We start from the raw sequence: 17,445 nt of genomic DNA, 5'->3' as shown, positions 1-17,445 counted from the left end.
TTATTTTACCATTACTAGTTTCGCGCCTAATCCCATCGTCAGATAGTCGGTTGACTTCTTTGCAAGTTTTACGTTTGCGCTCTAAAACACACTAAAGAGCCAAAGAAACTGCTACACCTTCCTAATACCGAGCACGGCCGCCGCGAGCACGCAGAAGTGCCGCAACACGACGTGGCATGGACTCGACTAATGTCTCAAGTATTGCTGGAGGGAATCGACACCATGAATTCCGCAGGGCAGTCCATAAATCCGCAAGAGTGCGAGAGGATGGAGATCTCTTCTGAACAGCGTATTGCAAGGCGTCACTGATACGCTCAATAATCTTCGTGTCTGGGAATTTTGGTGACCAGCGGAAAAGTTTAAAGTCAGAAGAGTATTTCTGGCGCTCCTCACTAGCAATTCTGGACGTGTGGAGTGTCGCATTGTCCCGCCGGAATTGCCCCAATCCGTCGGAATGCACAATGGACATGAATGGATGCTTGTTATCAGACAGGATGCTTACGTACGCGTCACCTGTCAGAGTCGTATCTAGATGTATCAAGGGTTCAAACTGCACACACCCCACTCCATTACAGAGCCTCCACCAGTTTCAACTGTCCATGGATTCATGAGGTTGTCTCCATACCAGTACACGTCCGTCCACACTTTGAAACGAGACTTGTCCGACCAGGCAACACGTTTCTAGTCATCAACAATCCAGCGCCGCTGTTGACGCGCCCAGGTTAGGCGTAAAGCTTTGTGTCGTGCAGTCATCAAGGGTGCACGAGTGGGCCTTCGGCTCCGAAAGCTGATATCGATTATGTTTCTTTGGATGGTTCGCGTGCTGACGCTTGTCGATGGCGCTGCACTGAAATCTGCAGTAATGTGCGGAAGAGTTGCGCTTCTGTCACGCTGATCGATTCTCTTCAGTTGTCGTTGGTCCCGTTCTTGCAGGATGTTTTTCCGGCCGCAGCGACGTCGGAGATTTGATGTTTTACCGGATTTCCAATATTCACGGTACACTAGTGAAATAGTCGTAGGGGAGAATCCGCGCCTCATAGCTACCTCGGAGATGCTGTGTTCCATCGTTCGTGACTCGACTATAGCAGTCCGCAGCTCCTGCTCGTGCGGTAGCGTTCTCGCTTCCCACGCCCGGGTTCCCGGGTTCGATTCCCGGCGGGGTCAGGGATTTTCTCTGCCTCCCGATGACTGGGTGTTGTGTGCTGTCCTTAGGTTAGTTAGGTTTAAGTAGTTCTAAGTTCTAGGGGACTGATGACCTCAGGAGTTAAGTCCCATAGTGCTCAGAGCCTACTCGACTATAGCAACCCGTTCAAACTCACTTAATTCTTGATAACCTACCATCGTATACCGACAGTAACCGATCTATCAACTGCGCCAGACACTTGTTGCCTTATATGGGCGTTGCCGAACGCAGTGCCGTATTCTGCCTGTTTACATATCTCTGTATTTGAATACGCACGCTTATAACAGTTTCTTTGGCGCTTAAATGTATACCTAGTTTACAAAAGGTTATACATTTGCGTCTTAAAATATAAAAAAGTTTTTGTGATTATAGAGTTTTACACTTGCAAACTATGAAATCACAAAAACTTTTTTTGTGTTATAGAACACAAATGTAAAACCTGCAAAGAAGTCAACGCTACCATCTGACGATGAGCTGAACCCCTGAACTAGTAGTGGAAAAGCAAATTAAAAAAGCTTGTGCCTGATTGCAGTATTTCCTAAAGTGTAATAAACGTAGTCGCCAAGACCACTCTGCACGTCTTTTCCCCTTTAACTCTGTACTTCGAAATTCTGTAACCAAATAACTTTCCCTGCCCAGTACGCACCTTACCAATGGCATACGAACTTCTAAGCATTAAATACAAATACTGTATGAGAATTATGGTCAGTACTACGGTCGATGTTGTAAGTACTGTTTAATTTTACGCATCCTAGTCGCCACTATGTTTTATAATTGTATCCGCTCAGATATAATTATTGTTAGTATATTTACTTACCCTGTAGCCCACTGCACCACTTTTTCACAGTGGATAAAGTTTAAATAAATGTCATTTATTTATTTGAGCAAGAACTCACTGAAAGAACTGTACGAAAGACGGTCATTACAACAAAAACGACGGCGTCATATACGGCGACAACGATAAAGAACTAAAAGAAAGCAGTTTTCAGAATTAAATTTCCACTCTGCAGCGGCATGTGCGCTGATATGAAACTTTCTGGCAGATTAAAACTGTGTGCCTGACCTAGACTGGAACTCGGGACCTTTGGCTTTCGCAGGCAAGTGTTGGAAACATCCCCCAGGCTGTGGCAAAGTCATGTCTCCGCAACATCCTTCCTTCCAGGAGTGCTAGTTCTGCAAGTTTCATGGGAGAACTTCTGTGAAGCTTGGAAGGTAGGAGACGAGGTACTCGCGAACTTACAGCTGTGAGGAGGGGTCGTGAGTCGTGTTTGGGTAGCTCAGCTGGTAGAGCACTTGCCCGCGAAAGGCAAAGGTCCCGAGTTCGAGTCTCGGTCCAGCACACAGTTTTAATCTGCCAGAAAGTTTCAAAAGAAAGCAATTGTATATTTTTCTTCCCTGCTACTTGAAAATCATAGTTTATGGCAAATTAAGCAAACCTTTCAATGACACATGCAACTTATACCCTTAAAAATTGAATTACATATACGCGGTTCAGAAACTACATTCCTCCATCGGTTACCAGTAACCCAAGTACAACAAATCATATAAAGCATCAACTGCCTGCAGTTACAACACGAGGTTCATCTCATCAATGACATGTACGTGCGTATAACGCAGGCACAATATCAGACAAGTAATTACCTGAAACTACTGAATTTCTGAAGGGGAGGTACGGTGAACCGTGTCTTATTTAAGTTTTAGGAGTTAAAGGCTTTCCGTCGGTCCCCTAAATATTTTCGAGTGAATGCTGGAGTGATTCCTTCACGACATCCAGTGTTGAGTTCGCTCTTGTTCACCGCTGAAATACGTTGCTGCTTTCTCAAGACCTGTCTGTGTGCAGACGGAGCGTTAAACGTGAACAGCGCACGCTGGAGTAAGTCTGATCGCCCCTTCATCACTGTCAAGATCTCTTAATGCAGGTCTAATGTTACAGTTTTCCTATCCATTGTGAGCCTTTTAATTCTGCAGAGTGCTGCCATCAGGCAAGTGGAACGCTTCGGAACGGCTTGACCAGAACCACAGCTGCGGAACAACTTTGCAGCACGACTCTCCATTTAACTTTACTGTGAAGCAATTCTATTGATATGAATACATGAAGCGTAAAAGCAAACCAAAAACCATAAAAAGTAACTGCATTCGTTGATAGATTAAATTTATTTAGCCATATCTCTTTACAATAACACTACTCTAGCGAACAAGACTCCATATGAGAGCACAATTCCTTTGTTGATATTATAATTACATTCAAACGGTGGTAGTTAAACAGTGAGCATTACAAAGAATCATCAGTGTACAACTTCAGACACTTTTATTTTTATTTTAAACACCACTACGCATTTCGATTAACTTACCGACATCTTCAGGTGGATGACGGTATTTTTACATGACTGAACTTGTTTGTGACATAAACGAGTGTTTTCTCTTTAGCAGTAAGCACTATGGTAGGGGAGTTGTGTGTCGTCTTTCACTAGTGGAAACAAAGAGTCCATCATGGACAACATACTTGTTAATGAGTATTAACTCTGCCATTGCAAAGAAGAATGTAAAGGAAAAGTTGGCACATCTGTTAAAGTAGGACTCCTTAATTTTCTAGGAGCGATAAAAAATGCAAAAGAAGTTCTATAAGACTGATTTCTCTGGTATTTCAGGCTCTCCCTCCCAAATACGATTCAGTAAATACACAAGAAATACACAGAGCAATATAGTATTTAGTGAAAACAATTAACGGTATGTCAGCGACACTATTCCTGATCACACAGTATCATTAGATAGTGTGGATCACGTGTAGCTGAAGAACAACTTTTCGAAGTATTTATTATTGTTGTAGGTTTAGTCTAGGCACTTCAGGTCATGCCTTAACTATAGTAACGATAATGAATGACAGAATGTAGTGATGCAAACTTACGAATAACGAAAGGTACTTTAAAAATGGAATGGGATTGAAGGAACGAAATTATCACGCTAGAAGTACTGGAGCAGGAACAAAAGAGAACGGTCATATAAAGTGCCAAAGGTGAAACAGGACATTGGTATTCTAGTGGATAGAATAGATGGAAGACAGGAGACGGATAGGTTACACTAAAAGCAAATCAATAAAAAAAACAAATCGGATAAGTGAAAGTAAATATATATAGTGAGGTCAAAATGCATTCGAATTGGAAAATTATTAAGTGTGACACGAATGAAACTACCTTAGTTAATGCATTTTGCAAAAGATACTTGAAGTCTGCTGTTGACGTCGATGAACCAATGTATGTGATTTAAAGAAAAAAAGAAAAGAAAAGCAATTTCAGCATCCGCTGTAGCTCTGCCAGTGTGTGGTGAAGATGTGAATACACCTGATACTTCAACTTGCTCCCGAAGTAGCTCATACTAATTTCACGGCTTATAGCAAAATAGTTCTGAGCTTACAGAACACATGATTCTGGTTACGCTCGCTACTAGTCAGCACCCATTATATTTTCCTTCCTTTATCCTAACTGATACCGAATCCACATGTCTGACTCTGTTGTGGAGGCGGAATTTGGTTCGGTTTGTGAACATAATTTTTTGTATGCCCCTCCCTTCTCCCCCCTCCGTGGCTGGGTTCACCCACGCTCTAGTCCATAACGTTCAGATGCTTTTGTTAGACTCAGATAGTGCTCAAATGATTTCAAATGCTACACATAAATGTTTAGGTAAGAACATAAAAACAGCCGGCCGAAGTGGCCGTGCGGTTAAAGGCGCTGCAGTCTGGAACCGCAAGACCGCTACGGTCGCAGGTTCGAATCCTGCCTCGGGCATGGATGTTTGTGATGTCCTTCGGTTAGTTAGGTTTAAGTAGTTCTAAGTTCTAGGGGACTAATGACCTCAGCAATTGAATCCCATAGTGCTCAGAGCCATTTGAACCATTTGAACCATAAACTGATGTTGTATATTTATACTTCTAGAAAAAATACTGAACATTGCAGAAAGTCTTGTTCCCTTTTGTCATATTATTTTTTTAAAAATATCTATGGGACCAAACTGATGAGATCATCGGTCTCTAGGCATACACACTACTTAATGTAACTTAAACTTAGGCTGAGGACAACACACTCACCCACGCCGGAGGGAGGACTCGAACCTCGGGGGGAGCCGCGCGAGCCGTGGCAAGGCGCCTCGGACCGCACGGCTACCGCCCGCGGCGATATTATTTTATCATAGACCTGCCTTGCTATAGTCTTCCCATCGCGTTATGGTGGCTAAATGTTAATAATGAAACATACGGAGTAGACTGGTTTTAGCAATCAAGTAGCAACACTAAGTAACAGAATCTTCAATAATGATTCAATAAGGTGTTCACAAGTGATTCTAGATTAACATACACATTAGTATAGGAAGATTGAAGGTATCAAAGCATTCTTTACTGCTTCAATGTGGATTTGAAGTGGATCTATACAGGACTGTATTACAAGATTTTAATAGTATAATATTTCTCTATGTTAAAAATTGGGTGTACAAGGTTGTCCTGTTTGTATCTGTTACCCAATAGATACTGGGTACGTTCTTGCTGTTTAGGTAATATTTTTTTCGCGTATGTCGCAATTACACTGTAGAACACAACATTAACTCTGTTTTCGCGGAACACTCATCTTACGTGCTATCTTTTACACAATTGTTCACCAGTATTTTATGCTCTTTGACGAAGATAGTTTTTGTCTTATGATATCCTTGTATGCCTAAAACCGTTTCACTAACTAAATTAGTACTGCAGAACACCCACAGTTTATGTTTTCAGTGATACAAGTGAAATTGCTTTACCAAACTGCAACTGAAGAGTCGATTAAAGACTTATATCGACATAGTGTGCAGTTGTTCAAGGAAATGTCGTGAGTCTTTATAGTATAAAATGGCTCTGAGCACTATGGAACTTAACTGCTATGGTCATCAGTCCCCTAGAACTTAGAACTACTTAAACCTAACTAACCTAAGAACATCACACACATCCATGCCCGAGGCAGGATTCGAACCTGCGACCGTAGCAGTCGCGCGGCTCCGGACTGAGCGCCTAGAACCGCTAGACCACCGCGGCCGGCTTTATACACTCCTGGAAATTGAAATAAGAACACCGTGAATTCATTGTCCCAGGAAGGGGAAACTTTATTGACACATTCCTGGGGTCAGATACATCACATGGTCACACTGACAGAACCACAGGCACATAGACACAGGCAACAGAGCATGCACAATGTCGGCACTAGTACAGTGTATATCCACCTTTCGCAGCAATGCAGGCTGCTATTCTCCCATGGAGACGATCGTAGAGATGCTGGATGTAGTCCTGTGGAACGGCTTGCCATGCCATTTCCACCTGGCGCCTCAGTTGGACCAGCGTTCGTGCTGGACGTGCAGACCGCGTGAGACGACGCTTCATCCAGTCCCAAACATGCTCAATGGGGGACAGATCCGGAGATCTTGCTGGCCAGGGTAGTTGACTTACACCTTCCAGAGCACGTTGGGTGGCACGGGATACATGCGTACGTGCATTGTCCTGTTGGAACAGCAAGTTCCCTTGCCGGTCTAGGAATGGTAGAACGATGGGTTCGATGACGGTTTGGATGTACCGTGCACTATTCAGTGTCCCCTCGACGATCACCAGTGGTGTACGGCCAGTGTAGGAGATCGCTCCCCACACCATGATGCCGGGTGTTGGCCCTGTGTGCCTCGGTCGTATGCAGTCCTGATTGTGGCGCTCACCTGCACGGCGCCAAACACGCATACGACCATCATTGGCACCAAGGCAGAAGCGACTCTCATCACTGAAGATGACACGTCTCCATTCGTCCCTCCATTCACGCCTGTCGCGACACCACTGGAGGCGGGCTGCACGATGTTGGCGTGAGCGGAAGACGGCCTAACGGTGTGCGGGACCGTATCCCAGCTTCATGGAGATGGTTGCGAATGGTCCTCGCCGATACCCCAGGAGCAACAGTGTCCCTAATTTGGTGGGAAGTGGCGGTGCGGTCCCCTACGGCACTGCGTAGGATCCTACGGTCTTGGCGTGCATCCGTTTGTCGCTGCGGTCCGGTCCAGGTCGACGGGCACGTGCACCTGCCGCCGACCACTGGCGACAACATCGATGTACTGTGGAGACCTCACGCCCCACGTGTTGAGCAATTCGGCGGTACGTCCACCCGGCCTCCCGCATGCCCACTATACGCCCTCGCTCAAAGTCCGTCAACTGCACATACGGTTCACGTCCACGCTGTCGCGGCATGCTACCAGTGTTAAAGACTGCGATGGAGCTCCGTATGGCACGGCAAACTGGCTGACACTGACGGCGGCGGTGCACAAATGCTGCGCAGCTAGCGCCATTCGACGGCCAACACCGCGGTTCCTGGTGTGTCCGCTGTGCCGTGCGTGTGATCATTGCTTGTACAGCCCTCTCGCAGTGTCCGGAGCAAGTATGGTGGGTCTGACACACCGGTGTCAATGTGTTCTTTTTTACATTTCCAGGAGTGTAGTATAAAGGTTGCGTGGTCAGCGGCAACTTGCTACAGAGTAATTGCATTGCCTGTGTTTTCCTGAAATATGATGCAGTGTTCCTTCGGACATGCATGCACGCATGTGCTTGTGTCTGGCCGTGCGACCCGCTGGGACAGCCAGATGGTGAGGCGATCACTCGCCATGAGCGGAAAATGCGGTTTCCAGTCCTCCCGCTCCGGCAGAAATTTTCATTGTCGTTACTCCATTATACAGCTGATGGTTGTCCATATTCGCAACTGCGAATGCATTTCATGTAATTGCATTTACTTTGATTTGTTGTTTGGAAACAAACTTGTTCCATTTGTTCAAGGTACCAACAGTAATGTCCGCTTTGCTCTTCGCCGTCAAGCCTGCATTCAGTACTGCTCGGTTCTGTCTCGGCTTTGTTTTTACGGCAGCGTTAGCTTTGCCGTAATAGTGATACACTTCAGTGTGGATGGGGTTGTTGACGGAGAGCTGGCCGACACGCTCCTCGTGTGCGGGCTTACTGAGTGCAATTTAAGGCTGGCACAATAGCGCTATTTTGACCTGTACCGCAGCGACAGCAACCACGTCACTCCACTTTTGCATCTGAGGGTACTGCAGCTACATCTACATCAGCACTGCGGACTGCACTGATGGTGTGTGGCGGAGGCTACTTCTGGTACCACTAAATGATCCCCCCAGTCCCAGCCCACGCACGAATGGCACGTGGGAAGAATGATTGTCGGTAAGATGCTGTCTTACCTCCAATTTCTCGAATCTTCTCGCTGTGCTCATTTCTCGAGAAAGTCGTTGTATTACTCTGTGTTCTACTTTATGGTGACTGCACGTTACAAGGGTTTTCACTGTTCTGAAGTTATTTTCACGAAAACAAAACAAAGGCAGTTGGTGGACTAAATCGATTAGATCATAACGACGTCATTACTCTGTAGCGAACCAGGGATCCCTTATACCAGAATACGGTGATGAGCCAAAACATTATGACCAGCTGCTTGATAGCTTGTTTGTCCGCCTTTGGGACGAAATACCTCACTGATTCTACATATCAGGGATCTCACAGTTTGTTGGTAGGTTTGTGGAGGGAGGTATGTGGCATTAGATGTCAAAGCACAGATCATGTAATTCGCGCAAACAAAGCGCCACTGATCTGCGTACGCAGTCATGACGCCCGGTAGCTTCCCAGATTGCTTCCACAGGATTTAACATCAGGCTAATTTGGTCTCCGAGACATTAACTTGAGTTCATCATAACGCTCTTCAAACCACTGTAGCATGGCTGCGACTCCGAGACAAGGGCAATTACGCTGATGATTGGCGACATCGGATGCAGGTGTTTCGCAGCTGTGACCGTGCCTTCGATTACAACCAGAGGTCCCATGCAAGCACAGGAGGACGCCTCCCACAGCAGAGTACTACTCCCGCCAGGCAGCGTCCGTGGCGCGCTGCACGTTTCGAGCCACCGCTCACCTGGATGACGGCTTTTGTGGAGACGACCACTGACCTGGTGTAGCGAGAATGCGGTCCACTCCAAGAGCCGACAAGATTCCACTGATCGACGGTCGAACCTCGACGGTTCCCTGCCCACTGCAATCGTAATGGACGATGCCGCTTGGGTCAACACGTGAACACGTAGGGGCCGTCTGCTGCGCAGCTCCAACAGTGTACGATGAACGTCGAACTACGAAACACTTGTGCCCTATGTGCCCCAGCGCTGTGCTCTTCCGGCGGAGATGCCACAGATCACCATCTGTCCTATTTTACAGGGCAGACCAGTCTCCGAAGTGTCTTTGATGTCCAACCATTTAGCGCTTAATGGTAGTTTCACTGTCCTCGTACCTCTTTTTTAGATACTCGTTCACAGGATCCGCGCAATAATAATGTGCCCTCTGTCAGTTCGCTTGTCTGAACGGATTTCTCCGTTCGCAGCCGTTACCTCCGCTAGGGTGCTTCCCCGTCCGTGTCGGCTCCGCCTACATACTTCTGCACGTGCTCGCCACGTCACCAGGAGCCGTCCAACGTCGAGGTTGGCTGTGCTCATAATGTATTGGCTTATCACCGTACTCAAAAAATATCTCGGCACAGCATCCAAAATTTGGTCCGTGCATCTCTGGTTCAGCCTCTATAAATCTTCGTTTAATTCTTTAGCTCTGGCAGCAGCCGTGTTTGCAGAATAAATTATGGAAAATCATGTCCGCCTATTGCGCATAAGAACCGTTGTTTATAATTGCCCAAATACGTTTCAGTAATTTCACACACTTCTCATTTTATACATTGTTCGGTTCTGCAGGATCCTCTTTACGTTATCACGTAGTTCGTCCTCTGCAACGTTATTTTGGAAGTATCCGTTCTCATCTGAATGTCCCTGTGTCGTGAAAATACACACAGGTATACGATATATGGGTTTGAGGATCTCCACTCGAGTTACCTTTTGCTTGTTACAATACAGAACGTTTCAGTTGCTGATATATGTCTAGTCCTGGAGATGATGACACAGTTACATAAAGCGACTCACACAGAACCCAACGCTGCAGAAAATAAAAAGTCAACAATACTGTCCACCGAAGATTGCAGAGATGAAACGTGATTCGACATTTAGAAGCAGTTGAACTTCCTCGTAGATTAAAGCTGTTTGCCGGGCTCAGACTCGAACTCGGGCCTTTGCCTTTCGATGCCCCGCCGACTGAGCTACCCAAATACAACTGACGACCTGTCCTCGCAGCTTTACTTACTTCTAAACATCACACAAGTTCTCCTGCGGAACTTGAAGGACTAACACTGGTGAAAGAAAGGCTACTGCGAAGATACGGCTTAGCCACAGCCTGGAGGATGTTTAGAATGGATTTTTATTCTGAGGCACCAGAGTGTGTACTCATATGAAAGTACAGTTGTTTGCATAATAGGCGGGCCCGCATTGCCATAATTCACTATATGTATTCTTGTTGCTCGATGGACGTTATGTTTTACTTCGTGTGAAATGCTGATCGCGTAATGTAACATTAATTTGAGGCTGCATTTATTTCGTACTTCGTGCACTAACTGTTGCTAGCAGACAGAGCTGACGGCCACGTTTGTGTGTGCGCGCAGGCGGGCGTGGAGATGGGCTACGAGCACCGCGACATCAACGGCGAGCGGCAGACGGGCTTCGCGCTCTTCCAGTTCACGATGCGGCGCGGCTACCGCTGCTCGGCGGCCAAGGCGTTCCTGCGGCCGGCGCGCCTGCGGCCCAACCTGCACGTCGCGCTGCACGCGCACGTCACGCGCGTCCTCCTGGACCCCGCCACGCGGCGCGCCTACGGCGTCGAGTTCCTGCGCGACGGCGTCCGACACACCGTGCTCGCCAGGAAGGAGGTAACGAATAAACGCCGTCGGGTGGGCCGTTCGCCGGGTCCAGGTCTTTCGATTTGACACCACTTCGGCGACTTGCGCGTCCATGGAGATGAAATGATGATGATGATTAGGACAACACAACACCCAGTCCCTGAGCGGAGGAAAATCTAAGACCCAGCCGGGAATCGAACCCGGCCCTTACGATTGGCATTCGGTCGTGCTCACCACTCAGCTACCGGGGACGGACAGGAAGGAGGTGGGCGCCACCCTCTGCTCGACACTTTACTTTTTTTAGCTCATCGTGAGTCTTCTGACTGGTTTGACCCGGCTCTCCGCGACTTCCTCTCTTGTGCCATCTTCTTCATCTCTCGCTACCACTTCCAGCCGACGTCTTCCAATTACTTGTCGGATATATACAAATCTCAGTCTTCTACCTTGCCAGGCGAGAAGGTGAGTCAGATCCGAGTCGAATCCGCGCACCGGGTTAACTGCAGTAACTTACTCTCCGGACAGTCTGATTGTGATTTTTAGGCAGTTTCGCACGCTCATTTAAGCAAATACTGGGCTAGTCACCACTTTCCACCTCAGAAAATACGGTACACAAACAATGAAAATGCGTATCACACAAAGGACAAAGTTCAAAAAATGGTTCAAATGGCTCTGAGCACTATGGGACTCAACTGCTGAGGTCATTAGTCCCCTAGAACTTAGAACTAGTTAAACCTAACTAACCTAAGGACATCACACACATCAATGCCCGAGGCAGGATTCGAACCTGCGACCGTAGCGGTCTCGCGGTTCCAGACTGCAGCGCCAGAACCGCGCGACCACTTCGGCCGGCTAAAGGACAAAGTTAACACAATTCATAGGCAGATGGAGAACACACTTTCCTCGCTCAGGTGACTAATGTCTGCGGCCACAGGAAGGGCAGCCGCACAGAAACTTAAATTAAAAATAGATGTGCCAAAACTTGAGTACAGAGGACGCTGTATTAGATGCGATAAACGCTAACGAAAATAAGAATTCCAATCCCTGATTCTCCTATACTTTACAGTTCCCTCCAGTGCGATCAAAGACATTCTCTCACGTCGTAAGACGTGTCATAGCATCCTGCCCCTTTTTCTAGTCAATCTCTAACGGTGTGGTCGTCTACTGTGACCTGTGTAGTCGCCAACGTAAGTTAGACAACAATGTCAATATTATTATTGCTTTTTCTAATTAACATCAGTCTAAACTTAGTTTGCACGCCAGCCATTTTTCGACCCCTTTTTATTGAAATACATCCTTCACTCAATTACAATTCATCCCAGTATTCAGCCGAAACCGCACATGACAATGGGTAGAAAGCTCAACATTGTATGCAGTTCAAACTAAACTCCGTCCGAGACAGGCCTCGGAAGGCCCAACGCTACCGACCGGCCGCCGTGTCATACTCAGCCCACAGGCGTCACTAGATGCAGAAATGGAGGGGCACGTCGTCACCACACCGCTCTCCTGGTCGTATGTCACTTTACGAGACCAGAGCCGCTACTTCTCAAACGAGTAGCTCCTCAGTTTGCCTCAAAAGGGCTGAGTGCACCGGGTGGTATGCAGTTCAAAGGTATATATTTTTTTTTTTCGCGAATTAGCTGATACATTACTGGAGGAGCACGCGCTATCATCCTGCACTACAGGCCCCACACGAACTCGTAGTATCTGTCTGGCACTAGCACACCACACACCGCCTGCATTCGTCCGCCTGGAAAGCCAGTGACTGACTGCCTTCACAGTGCCCGTATGTCAGAGTGAGGGGAGGCAGTGACGCACATAAGACAAGCCACCTGATATGTTTCAAGTCTTTTTCAGATGTTTCTTTCTTCACCGACACTGCGGAGAAACTTTTCATTCCTTATCAGCTCTGCCCACATACTTTTGATTTTTTTTTTTACTTTTGAGTCTTCAGTCCTCTGACTGGTCTGATACGTCTCGCCACGGATTCCTCTCCTGCGCCAACCTCTGCGCGTCAGAGTAGTAGTACCTGCAAACGATGCCCTCACTTATCTGCTGAATATATTCCAATCTCTGTCTTCCTTTACAGTTTTTACCTTCTGTACCTCCATTTAGTACCACAGAGGTCATTTCCTGATGCCTCAACACATGTCCTACCATTCTGTCCCTTATTCTTGTCAGTGTTCTCCATATACTCGCATTCCTTTCCTCCCCATTCTCCGGAGAACCTCTTCATTCTTGGTCTTGTCCGTCCACCTAATTTTCATCATTCTTCTGTGGCACCATATATCAAATGCTTCGAATGTTTTCTGTTCCGGTTTTCCCACTGTCCATATTTCACTGCCGTTCAGTGCTGTATCCAAATGCACATTCTCAGAAATTTCTTCCTCAAATTAAGGCCTCCGTTTGCTACTAGAAGACTTATCTCGGCCAAGAATGCCCTCTTTTCCAGAGCTAATGCCAGTTAGCAGAACTCCTCAATTTCATCTACTATGTCACCATCAGTCATGACGTTAAGTTTCTCGCTGTTGTCATTACTATTATTGCTCATTACTTTCGTCTTTCTTCGATTTACTCTCAATCCATATTTTATACTGATTAGACTGTTCATTCTATTCATTCAGTAGATCCTGTAATTCTTCTTCACTTTCACTAAGGATAACATGGTCATCAACGAATCTTATCACTGATATCCTTTCACCTAGAATTTCAATTCCACTCTTGAACCTTCCCTTTAATTTGTGTCATTGCTCTTCGATGTACAGACTGAACAGTGAGGTCGAAAGGCTGCATCCTTGACTTACATCCTTTTTAATCCGAACCTTCGTTCTTGGCCTCCCACTCTTATTATTACCCCTTGGGATGTTGTGTTTACCCGTCTCTCCCTACAGCTTACTCCTCCTTTCCTCAGAATTTCGAACCTCTTGCACCATTATCAACCGCAACATCAGAAGTGCCTCTGTGGTGCCTTATCTTTCCTAAACCCAAACTGATCGCCATCTAACAAGCTCTCAAGCTTTTCCATTCTCTGCATATTATTCTTGTCAGCAACTTGGATGCATTAGCTGTTAAGCTCATTGTCCAATAATTCTCGCACTTTCAGCTCTTGCCGTTTTCGGAATCGTGTGGATGATGCTTTTCCGAAAGTCAGATGGTATATCGCCAGATTCGTACGTTCTACAAACCAACGTTAACAGTCGTTTTGTTGCCACTTCTCCCAATAATTTTAGAAATTCTGATGGAATGTTATGTATCCCTTCCGCCTTATTTGATTTTAAGTCTTCCAAAGCTCTTTTAAATTCAGGTTCCTGTACTGGAACTCCTATCTCTTCTAAACTTACTCCTGTTTCTTCTTCTAGCACAACAGACAAATCTTTCCGCTCATAGTACCCCTCACTCTACTCTATCCACCTATTCGCCCTCCTAGTAGCAAGCCCATATTCTCCAGTAACTCTTTCTTCTACTCCTTCCTCTACAACCGCATTGCAGTCCTGCATGACTATTAAATTTTCATCTGCCTTTAGGTACTAAATTACCAGTCCAGAGACTTCATATACTTTCTCTACCACTTCATCTTCGGCTTGCGACGTCAGCACGTATACCTGAATTATCGTTGTCGGTGTTGGTTTGCTGTCGATTCTGATGGTAACAACCCTATCAATAAACTGTTCACAGTAACACACTGTCTGCGCTACCTTCCTATTCATAACGAATACTACTCCTGTTATACCATTTTCTGCTACTGTTGATATTACCCTAGACTCATCTGATCATAAATCCTTGTCTTCTTTCCATTTCACTTTACTGACCGTCACTATACCTAGACTGAGCTTTTGAATTTCCCTTTTCAGATTTTCTAATTTCCCTACCACATTCAAGATTCTGACATTCCACGCCCCGACTCGTAGAATGTTATTATTTCGTTGATTATTCAATCTTTTTCTCATGGTAACCTCCACTTTGGCAGTCCTCTCCCAGAGATCCGAATTGGGGACTACTCTTGAATCCTTTGCCAATGGAGAGATCATCATGACACTTTTTCAACTCCAAGCCACATGTTCCGTAGATAAACGTTATGTATCTTTAATGCAGCGGTTCCTATTGCCTTTTGCATCCTCATGCCGTTGATCAACGCTGATTCTTCCGCCTTTAGAGGCAGTTTCCCACCCCCAGGACAAGAGAGTGCGCTGAACCTTTGTCCGCTCCACCGCTTTGTTTGACAAGACCGTTGGCAGAATGAGGCTGTCCTCTTATGCCGGATTCTTCGGCCGCAGATGATGACAATTTTTATTCAAATGTGTTCAAATGTGTGTGAAATCTTATGGGACTCAACTGCTAAGGTCATCAGTCCCTAAGCTTACACACTACTTAACCTAAATTATCCTAAGGACAAACACACACACCCATGCCCGAGGGAGGACTCGAACCTCCGCCGGGACCAGCCGCACAAGCCATGACTGCAGCGCCTTAGACCGCTCGGCTAATCCAGCGCGGCAATTTTTATTCCAAATGTAAGCGGTGCCGGGTTTCGAACCCGGTACCGAGGACGTTTTGGTTATTAATCAAGGGCGCAACAGCACCACATTTGCAATTCTTCGATTTATTCTTTTCCTGTTTGCACACGGACCATGATTCACTTTCATAAGATGTTGCATTCCTAATGATCCAGAAAATTTTTTTCACAAGCTAGGACCGATATTCGTTGGTAATGGAATACTAATAGACATTTGTTACTAATAGAAGCCACAGCTGCAAAATACTAACACGAATTCTTTACAGACGAATGGAAAAACTGGTAGAAGCCGACCTCGGGGAAGATCAGCTTGGATTCCGTAGAAATGTTGGAACACGTGAGGCAATACTGACCCTACGACTTATCTTAGAAAATAGATTAAGGAAAGGCAAACCTACGTTTCTAGCATTTGTAGACTTAGAGAAAGCTTTTGACAATGTTGATTGGAATACTCTCTTTCAAATTCTGGAGGTGGCAGGGGTAAAATACAGGGAGCGAAAGGCTATTTACAATTTCTACAGAAACCAGATGGCAGTTATAAGAGTCGAGGGACATCAAAGGGAAGCAGTGGTTGGGAAGGGAGTGAGCCAGGCTTGTAGCCAATCCCCAATGTTATTCAATCTGTATAATGAGCAAGCAGTAAAGGAAACAAAAGAAAAATTCCGAGAAGGAATTAAAATCCATGGAGAAGAAATAAACACGTTGAAGGTTGCCGATGACATTGTAATTCAGTCAGAGAGAGCAAAGGACTTGGAAGAGCAGTTGAACGGAATGGACAGTGTCTTGAAAGGAGGATATAAGATGAACATCAACAAAAGCAAAACGAGGATAACGGAATGTAGTCGAATTAAGTCGGGTGATGCTGAGGGAATTAGATTAGGAAATGAGGCACTTAAAGTAGTAAAGGAGTTTTGCTATTTAGGGAGTAAAATAACCGATGATGGTCGAAGTAGAGAGGATATAAAATGTAGACTGGTGATGGCAAGGAAAGAGTTTCTCAAGAAGAGGAATTTGTTAACATCGAGTATAGATTTAAGTGTCAGGAAGTCGTTTCTGAAAGTATTTGTATGGAGTGTAGCCATGTATGGAAGTGAAACGTGGACGATAAATAGTTTAGACAAGAAGAGAATACAAGCTTTCGGAATGTGGTGCTACAGAAGAATGCTGAAGATTAGATGGGTAATCACATAACTAATGAGGAGGTACTGAATAGAATTGGGGTGAAGAGAAATTTGTTGCACAACCTGACTAGAAGAAGGGATCGGTTGGTAGGATCACCAATTTAGTATTGGAGAGCAGCAACAAGGGCAAAAGTCGTAGAGGGAGAGCAAGAGATGAATACACTACGCAGATTCAGAAGGATGTAGGCTGCAGTAGGTACTGGGAGATGGAGAAGCTTGCAGAGGATAGAGGAGTCTTACATCCCTAGAGAAAGACGATGTCCACCCCCTTTGACAAAGTCGTGAGAGTGTGCCTCATTCCCTTACTGCTGACGATTTTTACTCCGAATCTGAGCAGCGGCTGTGCTCGAACCCGAGATCTAGAGCGTTGTCATTACTAGTCAAAGACACTGCTCGTACATCACATTCTCTTTTCACGAAATCTTTTATTGAACACAAATGAATTACAAGGTTTTACAAATGTTGATACATTGCTTAGGCGAGCATGAGTATATCCTTCATATTATTTACATTACAAAACGAATTAATTACAATATGATGACAAAAGGACGGACTATAGTAGTGTACATATCGTATCCATAGGAGCATATCTTTTTGAACGTTTTTATGCTACTGTATGATTAATATATTGGTATATCTTGCTTGAAGTAATTTTAGTTGTAAATCAGCAGAATTGCTACAGGATTTAAACTTTTTCCTGGAGTAATAATTTCACGTCTGTTACAAAAAAATATGAATAAATAGTATTTGTTTCATTGATATTAG

General features: G+C 45.5%; 1 protein-coding gene across 1 annotated transcript in view; it reads left to right on the top strand.

The window, feature by feature from the left end:
- Positions 1 to 17,445, top strand: part of LOC126100581 (glucose dehydrogenase [FAD, quinone]) — an 83,872-nt gene that overhangs the window by 42,455 nt on the left and 23,972 nt on the right. The window contains exon 4 of the mRNA XM_049911203.1: positions 10,756 to 11,019. Coding sequence (XP_049767160.1) covers positions 10,756 to 11,019 — 264 coding nt within the window. The remainder of the gene's footprint in view (positions 1 to 10,755; positions 11,020 to 17,445) is intronic.

This window comes from Schistocerca cancellata, chromosome 9 (genome assembly GCF_023864275.1).
Source record: "Schistocerca cancellata isolate TAMUIC-IGC-003103 chromosome 9, iqSchCanc2.1, whole genome shotgun sequence".
Lineage (NCBI taxonomy): Eukaryota > Metazoa > Arthropoda > Insecta > Orthoptera > Acrididae > Schistocerca > Schistocerca cancellata.
The sequence above is the reverse complement of the archived record's forward strand: the minus strand, read 5'-3'. Positions and strand labels throughout refer to the sequence as shown.